Raw genomic sequence first — 21,168 nt, 5'->3', positions numbered from 1 at the left:
TACATATCTAGTATGGTTATAAATCCTGTCATATGATCAAAATTAAAGATGTTATTTTATTGCATTAATGTAGTTTTGGTACGGCTTAAAATTTTAAAACAACTTACAGATTTGTTTAATACCGTATCATGCTGAGAAGTGTGATTCACCGTGCATTCTATTAGAGGTAGTTTCACAGAGAAAAGCTTTGAGAAGAAAAATTGCGGCATTGTCGATATTTATAAGTATGTATGTATGATAAATATGAAATAGCAATATACATAAACTTAACACTAAAAATAAAGATAATCTTGAACCTTTCTTTAGAGTTCAAAAAATTAGTATACACTACCATGCAATGTCTCATAAACTGATGGTTCTGCATAATGAAAGTGAAAAATATTCTGTGATAATGGCTCTCACAAATGAGGAGGGAAACGACATGCTGCAAAATCCTCAGACATCATTCTGCACAATTTTATCCTATGAGGTCTTAGAATCAAAACCTGACTTTCTACCATTTCCGTGCACCGAGTATCGATTTTTTTAGTCACATAGCCCAAAAAAGATGAACATAACTTTAAACATATGATGGTCATTGAGGAAGTAAATGGAAACTTGACATAATTTTTAATGTCATACTCCGCTATGTCAAATATCCTGTGAAACATTCATAGCTGAACACAGTCCTTCACCTAAAATTTCCAAGAAGCCTGATAGGAAACGGCCTGAGCAAGATTGACATTTGGTTGACATCCTTCACTACATTTACTGGTCTGTGGTCTTCTTTATCATAATGTTCCCTTTGCCACCTTAACTTGATATGCTGGGCTAATTTGTAGCAAAAGAAGACTCTGAATAATAATAATGATAACTCCATTTCAAAAGAACAATTGAATCTGTGTAAGTTACAATTTTATATGACAGAACTTATATTCCTGCTATACATATATACTAAAAATATAATCCTAAAAGTATCATTGTTAATTAATAGGTTTAAAAAAGTTATGAAGTGAAGTCTGCACTAAATTATCATTGACTCTATGTGCCTTCGTGTATCTCCTTTTAATTGGACTCACCTCATCCTCTGACCTAGCCAACATGGCAATTTTTTTCCCTACTCCACTGGAGTATTTCAGTATGTACTGCTTCATTTCGGATTTTCTTTTCTTCTGTTTCAGGATCTTGGTGGTTTTCATCTTCTTTTTTGCCTTCAATTCAGGTCTTCGTCTCTTGGTCATCTCCGTGACTTCCATCTTCAGCTTCTCCCGCCACTTTATCTTAATTTTCACATCACTTCTTACATATTTATTGCACTTAATTTTAGATTTCACTTTCTGTTCACGTTGATCTGTTTGTATATCACTTTTGCACCTAACAATCACTTTCCTGGACTTGTGTTTCTTCGAAACTTCGTCCTTGTTCCTTCGTTTCTTTTTTACAGTGACTTTATGAGCGTTCACAGTCAAGTCTTGTATTAGATCATCTACAGTGTTACTGAATTCTTGTTTTGAGGAACTTTTAAAATCTCTGTCCACCTCGTTCAGGTATTGACTCTTGAAGCTCTCTACATCTATATCCATCGTATTGTCCTGCAGCACCTCTTTGTTCATTGAACTGAGTTTTATGTTAAACTTGTCATTTTTTAAAGGACTAATTGTCACTGTATCCTTTATTGATCCACCTTCAGTTGACTTCACATCATCATCATCCAGTTCTATAACTTCATCTTCAATTATTTTCTATAAAAACAAACAGTTTTGCATATTAATTAAAAAAATATTAATTTTTAAAAATAATAAAATATCACAATGGTTCAAATAAATCAGAAACAATTTATAAGTAATCTTATATAATAGTCTGTGTTAGTACTCTTTTTATATTTTTTACCCTAATGTAGAACAAAAAGATATAAAGATATATAAATAGCATATTCCAAAGTCATTATTACAAAAATAGATATGAAAGGGAAAGAAAGAAAATAAAAGGACCAAAGATCATAGGAGGAACAATAGAATAGCGCGAAAAAATTATAAATAAAAACAAAGTCCCTGTCTTACAACAGACGCGTACGAGGGGTCCCCATAGAAGGGGCCTTCGTTTAAAAAAAAATCATTATTCCATCCTTAAACTTTTTTTAAGTTACTTTTTTCTAAGTCATGAAGGTTCCAGACGCGCCTTAATTTGAGAAGTGTCCACTACAAACACAGACGATTTTTTGGTCACTTTTACTATAAAACAGTTTTCTTTTTATTTTGATCTCCTGAGCTTGTGTAATTTCAAAATACACCAATTTTTCTATAAGCAGTGGCTTTAGGTTGGGGTAAAATAAAATAAAAAACCTGTTCACATTATGTTTACGTATTTCATTATAATCATTATATCTATTGTTAAAATGAGACATTGTAATAAAAATAATATATACTTGTTTTAACTGATCCTAATAGATACCAGACTGTTTGTATTTTGTGCGACAGAGATAGTGCTCTACGAAGCCGAAATTAGCAGATTGTCTCTTTCCAAAGGTCGATATGCAGAAGAATTTTCTAGAAGTTTTTATTACAGTGTCATAGCTTTTTTTAAAGAGATAACCTTGGTAATGAATTGCTATACAGCTGTATTAAGAACATTATGATGACAAAAAATTCCATCCGAGTATGTTGTACTCTTATTTGAGTGTGTTTGGAACCCTTGCAGCTTGAAAAATACCATCTGATATTCTTCTTGAGCTGGGTGGCAACGGGTTCGATTCTTGGGATATAGTGCTATATATAATTCACAATTTGTGCAATAATTATATAGGATTGCCACTGATTACATATTAGTTTCTAGAGGATAGGCAGAGACGACCCAGATACTGCACTGATACATCGCCAACACGCCTGTACCTTGCAGTGGGCGTTTATGAGCTAAAGATACAAGGAAGACATTCTTCTCACGTTTCCAAATGCTTTCTGTAAATTAACCTAAATATATAATAATATAAATAAGATGATTTACCAAGACAATAAATAGTCAGCGTGTCCCGTTATTTTATATATGAAACATCTATACACATACCTCAACGTTATCCGCTATAGTATTGGTGCATTTCTTCGGTGAATTCCATTCTCTTATCGGCTCCTTTATTTTGATTACCTCTTTTAATGAACTCTCCAAAACTGTTTCCAGGATGTCACTGAAAGAAAATTTTCAGGTTCCCATAAATCGACGTCACATCAATTTACTAAAAAAAATTTAAAAATACCTCTAATGAAGTGAACTTTGTTCATATATACACACATACACACACACACACAAATATATATATATATATATATGTGTGTGTATATATATATATATATGTGTGTGTTTATATATATATATATATATATAAAATTTTTCAAATGATCCCTGTTATTGACTTTTCGTTTTCATTACTTTGCATGGGGCACGGATGTTGCAATGCAGGTGTAAATAATTCTTTTATTTTTTATTTTTTTAGCTCTTTCTCCTTTCTCTCCTCCCAACCTTTGTCTCTCTCTCCCCTCACATCCTTGACAAAATCTTCCATTCTACACGTTCTGATCTTCTTTTACACGGTGCCTTTTTTTCCTCCACCAAAATTAGATTTTTTTAAATTTTTGTCTGTCTGCTTGTTCAAGCTAATCTCTAAAATGGCTGAACCGATTTTGACGGGACTTATACCGGCATATAGCTGATGTAATAAGCAATAACTTAGGTCACTTATTTATAAAAATCTTAAACCAAAATGAAAAAACATTTTAAACTATTTTTTTTTAATTCCACACAAAGAAATTCGCGGGCATAGCTACTAGATAATTTAAAATAATGGATTTGAAATAAAACTTAAACAAAATGTAAAATAAGGATATTCTGGAGAGAAAGCGAAGAGAGATGTATGAAAGGTAACAAGATTTAGAAAGAAATGAAAGAGAACGACAAGAACAACAGAGAAGAGAGAAAACAACAAAACTCTTCAAAAAAATTGTTGCATTGTCCCCACTACACATAGCAGAGGAGACAAGAAGAAGAAGAGAAGAAGTCCAAAAACCAAAAAAGGAGAAAAAAACTCTACAGAATTAACATAATCTCCTCTCAAGAAATTTCATTTAATATTTCAAGTGTATACAATATGTTTCTACCCTACAGCAGTAGTCAAATTTGTTATATTTCAGCTGAGAACATTCACAAGTCGATTAATACTATATGATTCATTTTATTTTTAAAACTACTCACTTGACAATCTTTCTCTTCTCGACCAGCGGTTTCGGCTTCTTGAATCTCTGCCTCATCTCCTCTAGCAGCTTCCTGGAGTCGAACTGGACTGCCTCGGCGTCCACCTTCGAGATCTTCTCGTAAAGCCCCTGCTCTAACAGCTTCAGGGGCGATAACAGCATGTTCTCCACATTCTTCAGTAGATCAGGCTCTATGATGGGGCGGAGAGGTTTCTTAGGTGCTTTTAGATTCAGTTCCAGCCGGCTTGTTGTAATGTCATCTGATTCCGCTGTAAAACAATTTAACAAAGACTTAGTTGACTTAAATATATTTCATAATTAGACTATGTTATTCAGAATAATCTTCCTAAATATTAAACAGGGTGTTTCAGTTGCGTAGCTAGAATATTTGGGGCCCCTGGCAAAATTATGGTCAGGTGCCCCCCGCCCCATTTTTTTACGGAGTTTAAAAAATTTTAGATTTCAAAAACCAATGGCCTTATCTTTTCACGCGCATAAGACCATATGGTGTTCTCTTGGGGTGTTTTTTTAAAACTTCCTATGGTGTTCTCCTCAAATGAATCTTTTTTTCTGAAAACGCCATATGGTGGATACGATTGTGAAGGTGGACCAACCCCTACATGCAAAAAATAAATGAACATAAACGAACTTTACAAAACGAGAAAATATGGATAATTTGGGCAATTTGCATATACACTGAGAATAGTGCTCTGAAAGTAACACATAGACATCGTACTGTAGATTGTGTATATTTTGTTAAAGTACATGTTAATTCGGTATCCAAATAGTGACTTATTATTAGAGGTAACCAATTAAGTTCAAACGTTTACGTCGCGAAACAGTCACCACAGTCTACACTTTGTTGACCCTAACGATTTAATAATTCATACACAAAATATCGAATGTTTATGGAAAGTATTCAAAACTACTTGCGTTAAAACCAATGATTTAGGTCTATTGAAATAGCTGCAAATCGTTTCGTTTTCAATAAAAATATGCGGTTAGTTTCCTATTTTAATAAATTCTTGGCCTATTTCATTAAATTCTTGATTTTTAATTTTGGGGCCTCAAAAGATACCAACTCCCGAAAAAAATTAAATAATAAAAATGTCTGACTAACGAACCGAACCAGTTTCGGCATATATTAAATTTGTAAATGTTCTTAGGGCCCCACTAGTCTGTTGAATGTGTCATTTTTGGCAAAAAAGGCCCCACTGGAGATCTGAACTCTGACATCGCTTGTTAAAATCGTGGTTTTTATTTTTCTTTTAACATTTTTTTGTTCATCAAAAAAAATATTTTCATTTTGGGTGCCCCTTTGCCCGTGGTGCCCTAGGGCGACCGCCCCTCTTGCCACCCCCTAGCTACGCCACTGGGGTGTTTGTTTATAGGTGATGAAGATTTTTTTGCATATCACCCTATATAAAGTGATCATTCTGAAATATTACATTAATATTTTTTTCCTTTTGTAATGCGACTAGTCTGTTTTTTCAGATATAAGAATTATTTTTTATTTATTTATTATAATAAACATTTTGAAATTACTTTTTGGTATTATATTATCATTACGTTATTCATTATTTCTGAAACCATTGATTTTTGTATCATGCGTTAATTTAATAAATGATCTGTACATTCACCCTATTAAACCTTTTACACCTATAAACAATCAACCTGTATTTTACCAGAACTTTTCTTATAAGCGGTCACGAGGAAGAATTATTCACTCAAATTTATAATAATAAACGGAATGTTTATTTGACCATTCATTTAAAATAAACTACATTTTCTCTATATTTAAGAACTATAATATTTGTAAAAGAAAACAGGAAAATTTATAGGCTTAGAACTGAAAAAGATGAAATGCATTATTATTATTAGAAATTGACATTTCATTTCGTTAGAGTAGGTTATAAACAAATATAAAGCAAATGGTCACTTGCAATGGAGGGGGCTATGGTCGGAGAACCAAGGTCTGAAGTGAAAGCTACATTCCACTAGATGGACCGACGACGTAGCCAAGGTCGCGTGAAGTCGGTGGATGTGGACAGCCAAGGACTGGTCATCTTTGGAGAAGGTATATGCCTTGCAATGGGCGTCTATTGGCTTAAAATAAGGTAAATAAGTTCGGTAGGTAAATAAGTCTGCCACTCTTAACCCCACTTTGCTGAACCGAGTTATTGTAATATATTTATAATTTAATAAGTTAACATATTACTATAAAATTAAATTACCTTCACATCTAACGGTTTTGTCACCAAGTATGTTCGCATTCGAACCTGAAGCTCTGAAATGAAAACTTTAATATTACTTTTACATAATTTTAACTTTCTTTTGAGACACCTTCGAATCGGATTTGGAAACTAACAATATTGAGAACATTAACATAACAATATAAAAACATGTTGTTACAAAGCACAAGTTACAGAACTCTCTGAACAATAAACACGGAACCCTAGGATCAAGAACACGCGTAACCATGAAGTAATAATTCTTTGTCACGGTTCTCGGAACTTCAAAACGAGTACTATCTCGAACTTACTAGAACCTACTCCGTAGTATAAATAGGTGTACTCCCCATGTCGATAGTTCAGTGTTGTTTTTAGAGTTATAAGATTAAGATCTATGATCAGTAATACAAAGTGACTATTTGGTAAGTTATTTGGAAAGCGAATTCTTGAGCGATTTGGAAGCGTAGTTTGGACTGAGCGAAAGTATACTTTGAGTTGAAGTAAGGTTACCATCTGATTTGTAAATAAAGGACTCCTTGTGAACCAGTGGTGTTTCATTTCGAGTCAAAACCTACAGTACGTAACAATATGTTTGAAAAAAAATTGAAAATCAAAATCTCTCACAACTAAATCTAACTTCTTTATTGTTTGACTATCTATTTATTGTGACATTTTATGAGTCATAATTTAAAATCTTATATTAGAAATAGTGAAACTTGATAAATATAATAAATAAAAATTATTTTTTAGAGTCTAAATTTGGTCCCCAAAAACCTAAATCTTTCACGGATAGTATACACATACAATGCGATTAAAATAAGAATAGGACCGGCCTAGCGCCATGTTGTGACGTCACAACGGGAACTTGGTATAGTGTGCAAAAAAAGCAATGTTAAAAAATAATACCAGTGGCTAAAGTCACTCGCTCGGTCACCTCCGAAGCAGTTTCCAAATGCTTAATGAAACTTCCAAATACATCACGCGATATATGAATATTGCCATCTGGCCCTGGTACAATTTTTGCTTGTTTTAACTGGTCCAACAACATAATGGCACGTTTTTTCTCTCCCTCGAAGTACTTATCAACATTGCTGATAATCTCTCGAGCTCGCCGATGTAAAACACTACCTCTTTTGCTCATTGTAGAACAAATTAAACAATCAACAAAAACAATTATTATTATTTTTTATTTTATATATTTAATGCTGACCGTACTTATATGAGTGAAGTTAGCCGAGTGCCCGTCCTATTCTTATTTTAATCGCATTGTATATAATTATGTTCCACTAGATATCTTAGATCTTTATTTTCTTAGTTATGAATCTAAAATTGAAAGTATGATTAACACGTTCTATGCCGAGAAAAAAACGCAGTTTTCTGTCCAGGCCCTGTCGGTCAATGCTGCCTGATGTTATTTCCATAAATAATGCCTCTAATTGACTTTTGTTACGACCACATTTGAGTAAAAGAATAAATAAGAAAAGGACCAATATATAGCTACTTCCGCCATGCAGCAGTAGTCGTGCAATAAATGTGCATGCGGCAAACAATGCGAAACACAACTACCACCGTTAAATCACTCAACACGTGCTTCACCCCTCCACGGGGCATCCTCACGAGTAATGTTACACCGATTAGTGCCAAACACAGAGTGAGTAAAAGAATAAAAGCATAAAATCAAAAAACGATTTAGTAAATTTTAATCAGGTTTATGATCTTTAATATGCCTAAAGGGAAACTTCTCTGACTGTCAGTACTGACCACGTTGGCGGAGAACGTGTTAAATATACATTATTGAATAATATACCTTTAATTGCTACTCAAATAAAAAAATTGCTCGAACTATGTAGAAACTTGTCCACCCTTGACCTATTACGATTTATATTATATTAAAGCCCAGGGATGAGCAACACGCGGCCCTCGAGGCAGGTAAATTTTAATTTATTTTTTTTTAAATGCTAGAATCAAGGCTTTAAAGATAATAAAAGTGTCTAATTAATTGTAAATCGGTTGATTACGAACATAAATTACGTTTAGAACATGGTTTGAACCTTGGATATAGACTTTTTTTTTCATGGCCCACTGTTGCTACAAAAAAGGTTTGTTGTTACAAAAAAGGTTGCTCACCCCTGTTATAATCTGTATATGGTCAGTAGATAGTGTCTACTGAGCGGTAGTAGTCCAACGGTAGAAGCTTGAGACTTGCATTCGGGTTCGATTCCCGGAACAAAATCTTATATAATTCACACTTTGATAGTTATAAAGTATTGTCACTGCACACAAACAAGTTTCCAAAGAATGGGCAGAAGCGTGCTCCGATGATCATAATACCACACTGATCACCAACCTCAAGCGTGGTGATTATGGTATATCTCCTCATAGATATCTTTGGTGGAGGCCTGTGTCGTGCAGTGGGTATCTTTGGAATAAAATAACGACGACCTGACTGTACCCGTGAAACAACTTCAAATTGGTTAACGATTTTTGGCGCAGACTGTACCTGTTCAAGACAGGCTGTTAACCTTCTAAGAGCCAAGCTGTTTTGGCCATGACTTCCCCAGGTGCCAAATGGAAATATCAAGTGTAGGCTTTCCCTATGTGAAAATTTGGGATCTTTACATTGTATGAATGAATATAACACATTATGTATATCATTATGTACTGAGACCGCCGGCGACCTTTATGGCACTTAAAGGCAACAGAGTACACGGTGTGCCATGAGGTCGCCGGCGGGTCACGTTTTTGTAACACAGAAAACACGATAGGTTTTCAAAGCCAGCTTGAAATATGAATAAATTGTGAATTCAATACAAAGAAAGGTTTCTATATACATATTCTAATGTAAAAGAGCGAGTCCTGGAAATGAATAGGTGAACAAAAATTGATCAAAACTGATTTTTTATTGACTGAAATACGAATAAATTGAATGAGAGACAAACATGAAGTGAATGAAAAACAGTATTCCTAATGAAGCTAATAATTACCAGAGGGTCGGAAAAAAATAATATTCCTTAGATGTACAGATGAAAAATTGTGAGGTAGCCGGCGGCCCTCACAGCACCTATTGTTGGGTATCGTGAGGTAGACAGCGGTCCTCAAGGCACTTAAAAGGTTAAATGTCATTCAAATACCAGAAGCATAATATTGGTATAGTTATGTTGCCCAGCAGTGGTCTGGATTGGAACTTACGTAGTGGGCGACTGCCGCTTCGTACGACGTAAAGACATGCGACTCGGCATGGCGGGACCACGACGCGGGGGCGCGGACTGGGACTGCGCCTGGGACTCGGTCTGGAGCACCACTGTACAAACAGATTTATTATGATATAAATTTAACACGATATATATACCATAATTAACAAAAGTAACCAACAGCCCTGAGGATTGGTAGCTGGTAAGAAAAGGACCAATATTTAGCCACTTCCGCACATGCAGTGGTAGTCGTGCAACAAAGTGTACCGCCCGCCAGCCCGCTGAAAAATGCGTATGCGGCAAACAATGCAAATTACACAACTGCCACCGTTAAATCACTCAACACGTGTTTTACCCCTCATCGGTCCTCCATCTTCAGGAGTTATGTTACACCGATTAGTACCAAACACAGAGTCAAGTTTGTTGCACGACTACCACTGCATGTGCGGAAGTGGCTAAATATTGGTCCTTTTCTTACTTAGGATAGACTTGCGCAAGGTAACGCCTGATTCCATTTTATAGATTGATAGTTGGTCCATAAAGTTCCTGAGTGGGGAACACGGTACAGCATTGTAACATGTCCAACAATGTGGATCGACGACCATGTTAAGGTCTTCAGAAGACACTGGATGCAGGCCATTTCTAGCCAGGTCCTACTTCAAATCTAGGGGGGGGGGGGTCATGTCCACTATAGGTCTCACGGCTGAAATGATAACGACGACAGTTTCCAAAGAACTATCATAAAGCCCACTGCAAGGCAGAGGCCTTCCCCAACAATTGCCTTGATCACGCAGCCTGCTACTTCCCGCGACCTTGATTATTTCGTAGTTCCACCTAGTAGGGGGCACCACGTCACGTCTACATGCTCGTGAGAACCTCAGAACTCCTCCAGAACCTTAACTCTTTCACGAACGATGTGCCCTGGCCACTGTCTCTTCAGGCGTGCAATTCTTCGAGCCACCTCTGTGACTTTGGTTCTTCAATGAATCTTCTCATTGACCTTGAGCTGTCTCATAAGGCCATAACTTATAACACATTTGTCAAAGACTTTCGTCGCGTAGCGTTCGTTGCGTTATTTTGGACGTAAAACTGTCTTGGAGTTTATATTCTTTCATAAGAACTGAACACAAAAATTATCTCTAGTTACCTTCCTGTAATTTGACCACCAACCTTTCTCCATGGTGTCAGCGAGGGAGTCCAAGTCGTCAGGCGCGGCAGGTGCACATGTGGGGCACACGTAGCGGGCGCTTCGCCCCGCAGTCGTCTCCGTTTCTTCCACCGCACGACATTGCACATGCATGCCAACACTGCCACACAGCACGCACAGCATCAGGTCCCAGGACCTGAGTGACATTTAAAGAAAATTGTGAACTAAATATTTGTGATACAATATTTGTACGATATTGATTTAAATAATAGTACAAACCATATTTATTAGCATCTACGTACACAAATTAGACACATTCATAAGAGATGTGAAACATTCAAAGCATCCAGCTTTATGTGAAAGTGAGCGTGATTATGGGAAGAATAGTGCGTTTAGAGAAAAGAGAGTGCGGTTCGGGGGATCTTTTCCAGTTTGGTTATGAGACGAAGAGTGTAGTCAAGGGCAGAAGAGTATAGTTACGGGAAGGATGGTGTGATTAAGGGAAGAATACCGTGATCGGGGGCAGAAGAGTAATAGTTACGGGAAGGATAGTGTGATTAGAGGAAGAATACCGTAATCGGGGGCAGAAGAGTATAGTTACGGGAAAGATAGTGTGATTAGGAGAAGAACAGTGTGGTCGGGAGCAGAAGAATATAGTGACGGGAAGGAGAGTGTAATTAAGGGTAGGAGAATGTGGATAACGGAAGTACTGTATGATTATCGGAAGGAGTGATTAGGGGAAGCAGAGTGTGGTCATGGGTAAGTGTGGTTAGGGAGTCTGTAAGGGCAAGCTAGGTGGAGAAGGAGAAGTGAGTACATAGACAGGGGACTCAAAATGCGGAGAAGAGAGATAACTCACCCCACATCCGCATCGTGGTCACGGCCCATCGGACATCCGCATTGTACCGCGCCACAGCTTACATATCGCTCGTATATCTCCGAGAACGCGTTCTGCTCCAGCTCCCACGCTGCATCCCTGCAAACCAGACATGGACATATTTTAATGTACTCACGACTGCTTAAAATGGATGGGTATTACCCCTTTAATTGTGTTTAAGTAGTATATATAATGTAAGTAGTATAAATATATATATATATATATATATATATATATATATATATATATATATATATATATATATATATATTTATATATATATATATATATATTATCTCCGTCGCACGAAATACAACGACTGACAAAACATCTCACAAGTAGTGTGGGACAGAGATAGTACTCTATGAAGCAGAAATTAGCCGATTATCTCTTTCCAAAGGCCGATGTGCAATATTAATCGCCAGGTACTGTACCAACATTATTATTCATTAAACTCGAGCAGACTAACTGATATAATGAAGAAAGAAATATGTATTGAATATTTGTTTATATAACACAATTAAAAAGAATAAACTCACCGATCTGGTATATAATATCCTTGGCTGAGAACTGCCTTGTAGAACCGTTCCTTCTCATTGCACAGCGGACACTTGAGGTAGTGCATGCCAGCACTCAGGGCCATGCGCTGTTGAACAATATGAGGAATCAATATACGCTTGATATAAGGTTGATTGGTTATGAAAGTTTAAAACATGCAAATGTATTTCTAATCACTCTTTCTCTCTACATTAATTTATTGTTTGTCCAATTGCTACTGGCAGTACAAAGTTTGTAGAGTCAGATAATAAACATTAACCTTTAACTATGGACGTCATTTTTTTGTCACACTACCAAGGACGCGCGGTCTCTCGGACCGCTATGTTCTGAAGTCCAAATATTACGTAAATATTAATTTTATTTGTACACTTTTGTATTTTTTGTTTTTTATGTATATTAAAATTAAATAATTTCGATGCTTTTAATCAATCTTTCTTTATTTGTAAATAAAATAAAGCATAATAACAATTAAAGACACTTTTTGGCATACATTTACTAGAGATCAATTGTAGGACGAAAAACTCGAACGAATTAAACTTTTCAGAAAAAATAACAATCAAAACTATAAATCTAAGGTTTAACCTAAAATAAAAACGAATAAAAGTCTTCTCAAATTCAAATAAAAAAATTTTGACATTGGTCCAATTGTTTAAAATTATTGGCAGTCCTTGCACAAGGGTTTGGAACACTGTAAACATATGACCTGCCTACAACTTATACAAGTGTAATTGGACTTTCTCTTTAGTTTTGGTGGACAAAGACGACATGTTTTTCGCTTTTTTAATGAATCACTACTCTCCTGGCTAGGGGGTTCATCTAGGAGCATATCTGACCATAATAAAACTCGCCTCATTGTCATTTTCAATTCGTTTGAAATACTTGGTTTTATTGCTCGTCTTTGCATATGCGGAACGACTAAAGATCGTGCTATTTTTTTAGGAATACTCCACTTTCTATTTTTTTGCTCTGGTGCTCATTGTGTAGTACATGAGCATTTATACCACACAAGTCAAGAATGCGATATAAAATGAGCATAGGCCATTTCTGCCTTCAATATTCATTGACATTTTGAATGAAAATAACATAAAACAATAAAATAGACAAAATCACCTTTTATATTATTTACGCAGGAAACGTGGACGTGCGGTCTGACAGACCGCGGTCAAAGTATAAAGTAAAATAACTCAGCTAATTTGTGGCCGCCGACACAACTTCTCATCTCAACATACGTTTCGGCGCTAAAACTAAAGCTACTGAGAGCATTAAACGCGGGGAGCAAGGGGAAAGGTGTAAACTCAAAAATTACAAACTGCAAGCGGTCTGTGAGACCGCGCGTCCACAGTTAAAGGTTAAATAATTTTAATATGTAGTGATATGAATTTTTAAAAAACTATTTATGACTATATTATCATAACAATATTTAAATATTCAAAAGCCCATTGATTTTTGAAATAAGGTGTACCATACCTTATTTGAATAGCAATAAGCTTTTTATTTATTCATTTAAAGCAGTGATTCCCAAAGTGGTCTATAACGACTACCAAGGGTTATGGACCCCTAGGAGTCGATATAGACAACTTGCAAGGGGCCTACGTCAGGGAAAAAGAAAATTTAGGGGTCCATGAAATGAAAATGGGGGTCCACAGACTGGACATCATTAACCGAGAAGATTTAAGATTAACCATTACAAAATTGACGCCAAATATTAAAAATTTATTATTAAAATATCAGGATCATCCTTCTCACTAAAAAAATATTGACTTATTGCTTATGTTATTTTATTTATAGTTTATTTTATGTTACGTATATTTTACATAACAGATACAAAATTTTATTTTGAGTAGTTTTAATTTAAATTCAATTAATAAATGTATAAATTAACATGTGTTTTTACTTTAAGTTTTTAACACTAAACTTCACTACACTTAGAAATTTACAGGAAATCAATATCAGGTAATTAGGGGGTCTACCCAACACGGAAAAACATAGCAAGGGGTGTACGACACTAAAAAGTTTGGGGAACTAAATTATAACTAGCTTTTACACATATAATCAATCATCGCTTGTGGGATAGTAATATTTTTTGCAGTATAATCGGACTGTGTTTGCAGGGCGGTTGATCAAATTACGCGGTATGAAATATTATGCAGTGTCAGTTTGTTACAGCAGGGAAAAATATAGTAAGATAGGAAGCCCAGGGCCAAGGAATTCACTGTGTGAGTATTAATTCTGGTCCTCAGAGTCCTGAGAGAGGCATGGATGATGATCCTCGTTGTAAAATTAATTGTCTATTGCACAGTAAAATCACAGGGCATCGATGCGGTTAGTAACAATGTCAAAACAATAATGATAGGCGGAAGCAAGTATTGTCACAGTTTTTAACTTAAGCGTCAATGTTGCCACTTCACACGTGAGGAGGAATGTATATGGAAAGAACAAAGTGACAGCTACATGATCATTTAATAAATTTCGAATGTGAAATATTGATAATTAGAAAAATTGTAAATACTATATATATCTCTGCGTAAACACACCCTGTATTTAATAATATATACAACTCATAAAACTCACTATATATTACTTTGACTTATTTAATTAAACTAATACAAATTTAATCGTCTTTCCAACGGTAAAGCTCGTTTTTAAAAGCTAACAATCACTTTCAAGAGTACCTTCACTTTTATCGACTGTGGCTTTTTTGGTCTTTGTCACTTTGGTTAAGTGACTGTCCACAAGAACACTTTTATTTATATGTCAAACACAAACCTGCAAACAAGTCCTGTGGAACCAAGCATCCCTTGCACAGCATGGAGGCCAGAAAGTTCCAACCGTGGGATATCCTTCCACTGTCTCGTAGCATATTACACACACACATTCAGTGTTCTGGGTTTGTTCATCTGTAGAAATAAATCTGTGTTATAAACCAACATTTAATACAAATTTAAATTAATATATATCTTTATCAGTACCATAGTAATATATGTCTCATATATACAAAATTACAGAGGTGGTTTAGTTATATACCAAACTGTTAGAATTATCTTTAAATTCATAATTTCTCAGTCAAAGGATGTTCACTGCTGGAAATAGACTTCCCCTTAGATTGCCAACAGGAACATTGGGAAGCGACCTGCATTCTGCACCTACTGTCAATGTTAACAAGATCATCTGTCTACCATGTGGGTGAACATCCTATGCTGTGTTTGCAGGTCCATGGTCTTCGCTTCCTTTGAAGCGATCTTAAGGCCCCAATGGCCATTTGTTCTGCGCACTACATGACCTGCTTATTGCTACTTCAACTTGCCAAACCGGTAAGCTATGCTAGTAAATTTCGTTTGTGTAGAGATCTCCTAATCCCTGATTTGAACTTGTAGAGGAATCCTGAAAAAAGCCTTCTCTGTGGCTTAATGTGAGACTGAGTTAATCAATAAGGTCCAGAACGACTCAAGACACTCAGGGATATTGACAAGATGTTTCAGTTTCCATATTTACTCACCCTCAACAATTCTCTGGTCACCATCAACAGCAAGATCACCCACAACTTCTGTTTTCATCACAGATTCACTTCCAGAACTCTTCAAGTATTTTGACTTCTTCTGACTAAGCATCCTTTGTCTGGCTTTGCACATAATTTCGTCGTTAATGTTTTGCACCGGTGCATGCTTTTTACAGAAGGTCCTGTGAAAACAATACTTGAAATTAAAACAATATACTATATTTAATATATTTTAGATCTGCTATAATGTGAAGGTCTGCCAGAAGTTAAAGACCTCGCTAAAAAAAAAATGACAAAAAGAAACCAGTACTCCAAGAACTTTGCAGGAAAATTACAGAAAATGCAATCAGTAGAAATAAAAGTTAAAAATAAGAAAATGTATAAACAATAAAATAGCAACTAAAGCAATATAAAATAGAAATATAAAACTGAGGAATGAGGTGAAGAATGAATGATACAAATGAAAGAGAAAAGCAGAAGAAATGTGGAAAGAAAGATAAAGTATGAAAGTTTATAAAATGAATGCAAGAAGTATAACAAATAAAAGTAATGTGAAAAAATTATTAAATTAAATAAAACGACACAGTCCTTCCTAAAGATAGGGAGTACTAGAGGCCCCGAATAGCAGGGGCCATATAAAAAAATGTGAAAACCATAGGATATAGGTACAAATATAAAGTATTGTATAGTTACCTAAATAATCATTTTCTATCACTTAATTTCTACATTATTGCATTCTACAAACATAGCTATAGTGTGCAAAAAACTAGGACAATAATACTTTATATAAAAAGATATTTCTTCTTTTTATTGCAAGTAATAGGCCTCCATATATGGTCACAATGACGACAACTTCCCGTGGCTAACTGTGCCATTGGTCCATCTAGTGGTGGATCTACCTACGCCATGCCTACCAGCTGGTCGCCACTCGAAGACCTTTCGGCCGTCGACTGCACGAGCGATGTAACCCGCCCACTCCCACTTCAGAGGAACAACTCTTCAAACCATGTCCATGACTTGGATTCTCATGCAGATCTCGAAATTTATGATTCGATCTCACAAGAAAACTTCGAGTGTTGCCCTCTCTATTGCACTCTCAGTGGGTGTACAGCTATAAGTGCCTTCGAAAGTGGAGGATGTGCGGTGAATTAGTGTTGGCTTTAATCCGGTCAATGTACCACTCATCTTCCTTGTATACACACGCCTTGTATAGCAACGCCAGTCTTGCATCCGTCAGGACAGAAGGGTGCAAAATAATAAACACGAGTTAACAATACTCGGATGCGCCTTCTGGTCCTTGGAAGCAGGATTCATGGTTATGAGATGAAAGGATCCTGGAGAGCTTAGCTTAACTGTGCAGGGTCAGTTGTGCTGCAAGGCAACACACTTTAGCGTGGATTTCACGCTAAACGGTAGCCCCTCTGCTAGAAACAGTTGGGGAAACGGCTCTAGTGTCCCGTTAGAGGGACACTACAAGGTTTGCGGGTGCCAGTTGACGGCCATGCTGACGGAGCCAGCGAAAGCGGGCCACCGGTAGGACAGGGATACCTGACCTGAACTATCGCCGTCTAGCGAGCACCCGTTGTCGCGCTAGCTGTCTTCTGTAAACCTATGTCCACTCGGTAATCCTAGCGACCGAAACCTTTAGTGAATAGTCGTTCCCAAAGGCGCTAACTACTCTCTCGGTAAATATTTATTTTAATGTTCATTATTAATCAATATATCACGACGATATAATTGTTTTGTTTCATTGTTTCACTAATGTAAAACAAAATTTTACACTACTGCCCAAGTGGCACTTGCATATTCCGTGGGTACGAAGTGGCAGAGGGCGCCTAGCCTAAGATGTTCTAAAGGATGCGACGGTCAAAGGCTTCTGGGTAAACCTTGACTTGGACTACTACATACTACAGTTTCACTGGATTAGGAGGAGGCCGCATAGCTCTTAGATCAATTGGGCGGAACGAGTGACTATGTCCAAGGGATCCCTCGATAGGATCTTGGGTTGGGTTGTCGTCAATAATACTTATTTAGCATTCCAACACAAGCATCTTAGAAGTTGCCTCACTATTAACTCTACTATCACTTTGGATTATTAACGTAGGGAATAGTATTATTAATGTTGGGAGAAGTGGCATAAGAAATTCCAAGATTGCTTCTATCTAGTATGATCAGATATTTGCCCTCTTTGATGTACATTTGGATATCCACTGGCGATCCCAATACCATTTTTTGAGTTTACAGTCTACAACAATTTTAAAAATACCCACACTTTTAACATTTTAAATCCTTTATTAACTTCTATCCAGAACATATAACTATGTAATTTTAATAAGTGCTAGTAGTGGCTAGTAACATTTTGGATTGTGAAGCAAAGATAAACCATAAAAATTAAAAGTAAATATTCACTTACTTGTAATTACCGTAGAACAATGTGACTGCATCGCGTTCTCTGCCACAAGGCAGGTGGAATTGCTTTCTGCAGCGGCTAACACTGCAGCCGAGTGTGGCACCATCTCGGCCACAATATGAACATTTCTATAACAAATAAAGATCAAAAGTAAAGTATTTTTATTTCCACAATGTCGCCTATTGTGAACCTTTTATGAATCCATGTCAAACTCTGTTATGCCATCTGTGCCAATTTCCAGCATGTATTGCTGTTACTACTGTGGTAAACTAATGCAACTTCGGGTTTTCAAGCACTGTGATATCATTATATATATAAAACAGACAAATATACTTACATGTTTTTTACTCCTTTCTACCTCAGCAAGAATATCTGGGTATAGGAAACCAAAGAGTCCTTCATGATCCTTGCCCTTTTGCACCAAACAGCATGAAAGGAGCTGGAAATAGATTAATAGATAAATATTCAGTAAAATTAATTTGAAAATTAATATGTCTATTGGGCATTAAGAATATTCTTGGGACCAACATGTCGGACTCCTACAGAAAAGTTTAGTAAAGTAATTATGGTACATAGTCAATGCAAGTAGATAGCTGAGCAGTGGTTTCCCAGCACAAGTTCAATTCCTGGGGTGGAGTCTTATAAATAATTTAGATTTTGTGCATTAATTATAAAGGATTGCAACTGCTCACACACAAGTTTCCAAGTGATGGGCAGTACTGTTATATACCTTTGGGGTAGACTTATACATTACAGTGAGCATCTATGGGCTGAAATGAAGGTGACACAGTCAAATATATAAGACAATCTGGTCTATTTAAATAAGAATATTATTAATTAAATAAAAAAGTAATTTACATAAGTTTAGCAGTTAAAATAAATATTAACATGTTATACATTTCTCTAAGCTTCATAAAATTAGTAACTTTTTTGTGGACAATCAAGTATATATACAATAGTATATATACAATACATCACTGTGTGATTACAATACATCACTGTATAGTCTGAAGGTTTTTTTTAAGCAAAAGTAACTTTGAATGAATTAGGCTAATGCTTAAGGATATTGTAATTGTGACCAAAAAAATCCTTTCCAAGTTTGTTGTGGGCTCTTCTCACATCAAGGCATGTTTGATACCTTCATAGCTTTGTTTCTAGCTTTACAATTATAGTTTGTATCAAATTTGGCTCTCATGCCATTCATCACATGATGGAATAAATAATTTAAAAACTCATATTATATTAGGTCTTTGTCTGTATTATTATTTTATTAATTATGTCAATATTTTTTAAAGGTTCAAAAAAGATTTGAAACCTATGCAATAGAATAATTGAGAAGACCTGTTTTATAGTAACTAGAATGTCTAGAATAAAGGTAGGATGCCTTTCTTCAATTTTACTGACAACTAAAGAAAATGAGAACAGATGTTTCAAACTGGGTAAACCTTTTTTTTTTCTTACTACTACTAGCTTGGTTAATTTCTATTTACAAACAGAGCAATAAAAATACCCAACACTCAACTCCAACTCAACTAACAATTATGTCATAGAAATAAAAATAAAGGCTTTGCACACTTTGGAATATAATAAAGTTTAGAAGTTTAAATGAAGCATTACTTTAAAAAATTAGCATAAATAAATATTGATACAACTTTTTTGTATAATAGTTATAGGGGGTATGTAGATTTAATGTTTTCATTTGTAAAAATGTGCTTAAGGATTTTGTTATATACGGGAAGATTGAAAATAGGTATAGAAGGTGTAGAAGTAAATAAAGTTAAATGTGTGAATGTATATTAACTACTTTCAATTAATCAAAGGGCTTAGATATAATATAACAACATTATAGTAAGAAAAAGCATTTTCAAAATTTGTGTCACTGCATGTTTAATTTAATTATTGTTTACCATCTGTCCTTGCATACATTTCAATAAAAAAAATATAACATGTTTTAGAGTTAATAATACATCTTTATACAGGGTTTGTGGTGTAAAGCAAGCTTTTTATCATCACCTGTATATCTAATACTGTTGGAAGTAATGCATATATTTTTTAGAAAAATAAGTTGTTGTAAGTAATTCTCATTATTAGGTAATAAGTAATTTTGAGCATTAGAATTACTTGTTACATGAAAATATATTTTATTCTCACTTATTGCAAATTAAAAAGACTATATAGGTATAATAAAAAATTATATTATTTTACAACAGTTTATTAGCAAAAATGTTTGTAAGGTAAACGTATTCTTTCTTTTTACAATGGCTCAAGTTTTCTACCATTCTACTGCATTACTGGAGTGAGTGCAACTGCTATTGAACTGATAATTATACTACCCATTGAAGCGTGGTACCGCATTTGAATGATTAATATATCACAAAATTTAAATCTACTACCAAAAATCATTATATCTTCCTACCGTTACGATAGTGTAGTGTAAATTATATGTTAAACGACGTTTTCGCCTTGTAGACACGAAAACAAACTTACCACACAAAAATAATGGCAATGAATATCTCCAATTGCATAAAGTTTGCCGTATATAATTTCGTCGTCAATTTCCCTTTGGCAAAATATACACGGAGCACACTTGTCTGCTAGTTTAGCGAGAAGTAAATGTTTCTTCGTTTTACCGCCTTTCTTATATGACATGATTGCTAAGAGTCAGTTTTATAACATTTTACAAAAGGTAATTATGCTTAACATTAAAAATTTTTGTCATAATTCCATGCAGATCTTAGCTCAAAACGTAAATATTAAATATGTCAAAATAAATGGCAGTTGGCGGGAATTGTGTATACTTTATTAGCGTTCAGAAATATTTACCCTTATTTGCATAACTATCTAATATTTTCTAATTAAATTATCATTTTGTTAATAACAATGTAATAAAATTCTTCAATAAAAGTTAAGCCATATTTTAACAAATACTAAAGGAGTAGATTTAAAGAAAAGTCTATCATTCGGTCCTAATTTCAAAACCAGAGATCAAAATCATTTCCTGGGAAGCAGTCAGAGTGAGTAAACGCCTTGCATATAACTTT

General features: G+C 35.2%; 1 protein-coding gene across 1 annotated transcript; it reads right to left on the bottom strand.

Annotated features, from left to right (window-relative positions):
* Positions 1-360: 360 nt before the first annotated feature.
* LOC137927256 (uncharacterized) lies at positions 361-20,867 on the bottom strand. The gene is made up of 13 exons (XM_068771035.1): positions 20,615-20,867; positions 18,465-18,566; positions 18,131-18,255; positions 15,757-15,899; positions 14,988-15,118; positions 12,203-12,309; positions 11,646-11,762; positions 10,810-10,982; positions 9,638-9,749; positions 6,452-6,504; positions 4,219-4,486; positions 3,040-3,157; positions 361-1,721 (listed from the first exon to the last, which is right to left on the bottom strand). The coding sequence occupies exons 1-13, from the start codon at positions 20,774-20,776 to the stop codon at positions 963-965; spliced, it is 2,370 nt and encodes a 789-aa protein (XP_068627136.1). The 5' UTR covers positions 20,777-20,867; the 3' UTR covers positions 361-962.
* Positions 20,868-21,168: the final 301 nt, after the last annotated feature.

Source organism: Battus philenor, unplaced genomic scaffold, assembly GCF_028537555.1.
Source record: "Battus philenor isolate CCGP_79_NKW_IND1 unplaced genomic scaffold, ilBatPhil1.0.hap1 SCAF_30, whole genome shotgun sequence".
Classification (NCBI taxonomy): domain Eukaryota; kingdom Metazoa; phylum Arthropoda; class Insecta; order Lepidoptera; family Papilionidae; genus Battus; species Battus philenor.
The sequence above is the reverse complement of the archived record's forward strand: the minus strand, read 5'-3'. Positions and strand labels throughout refer to the sequence as shown.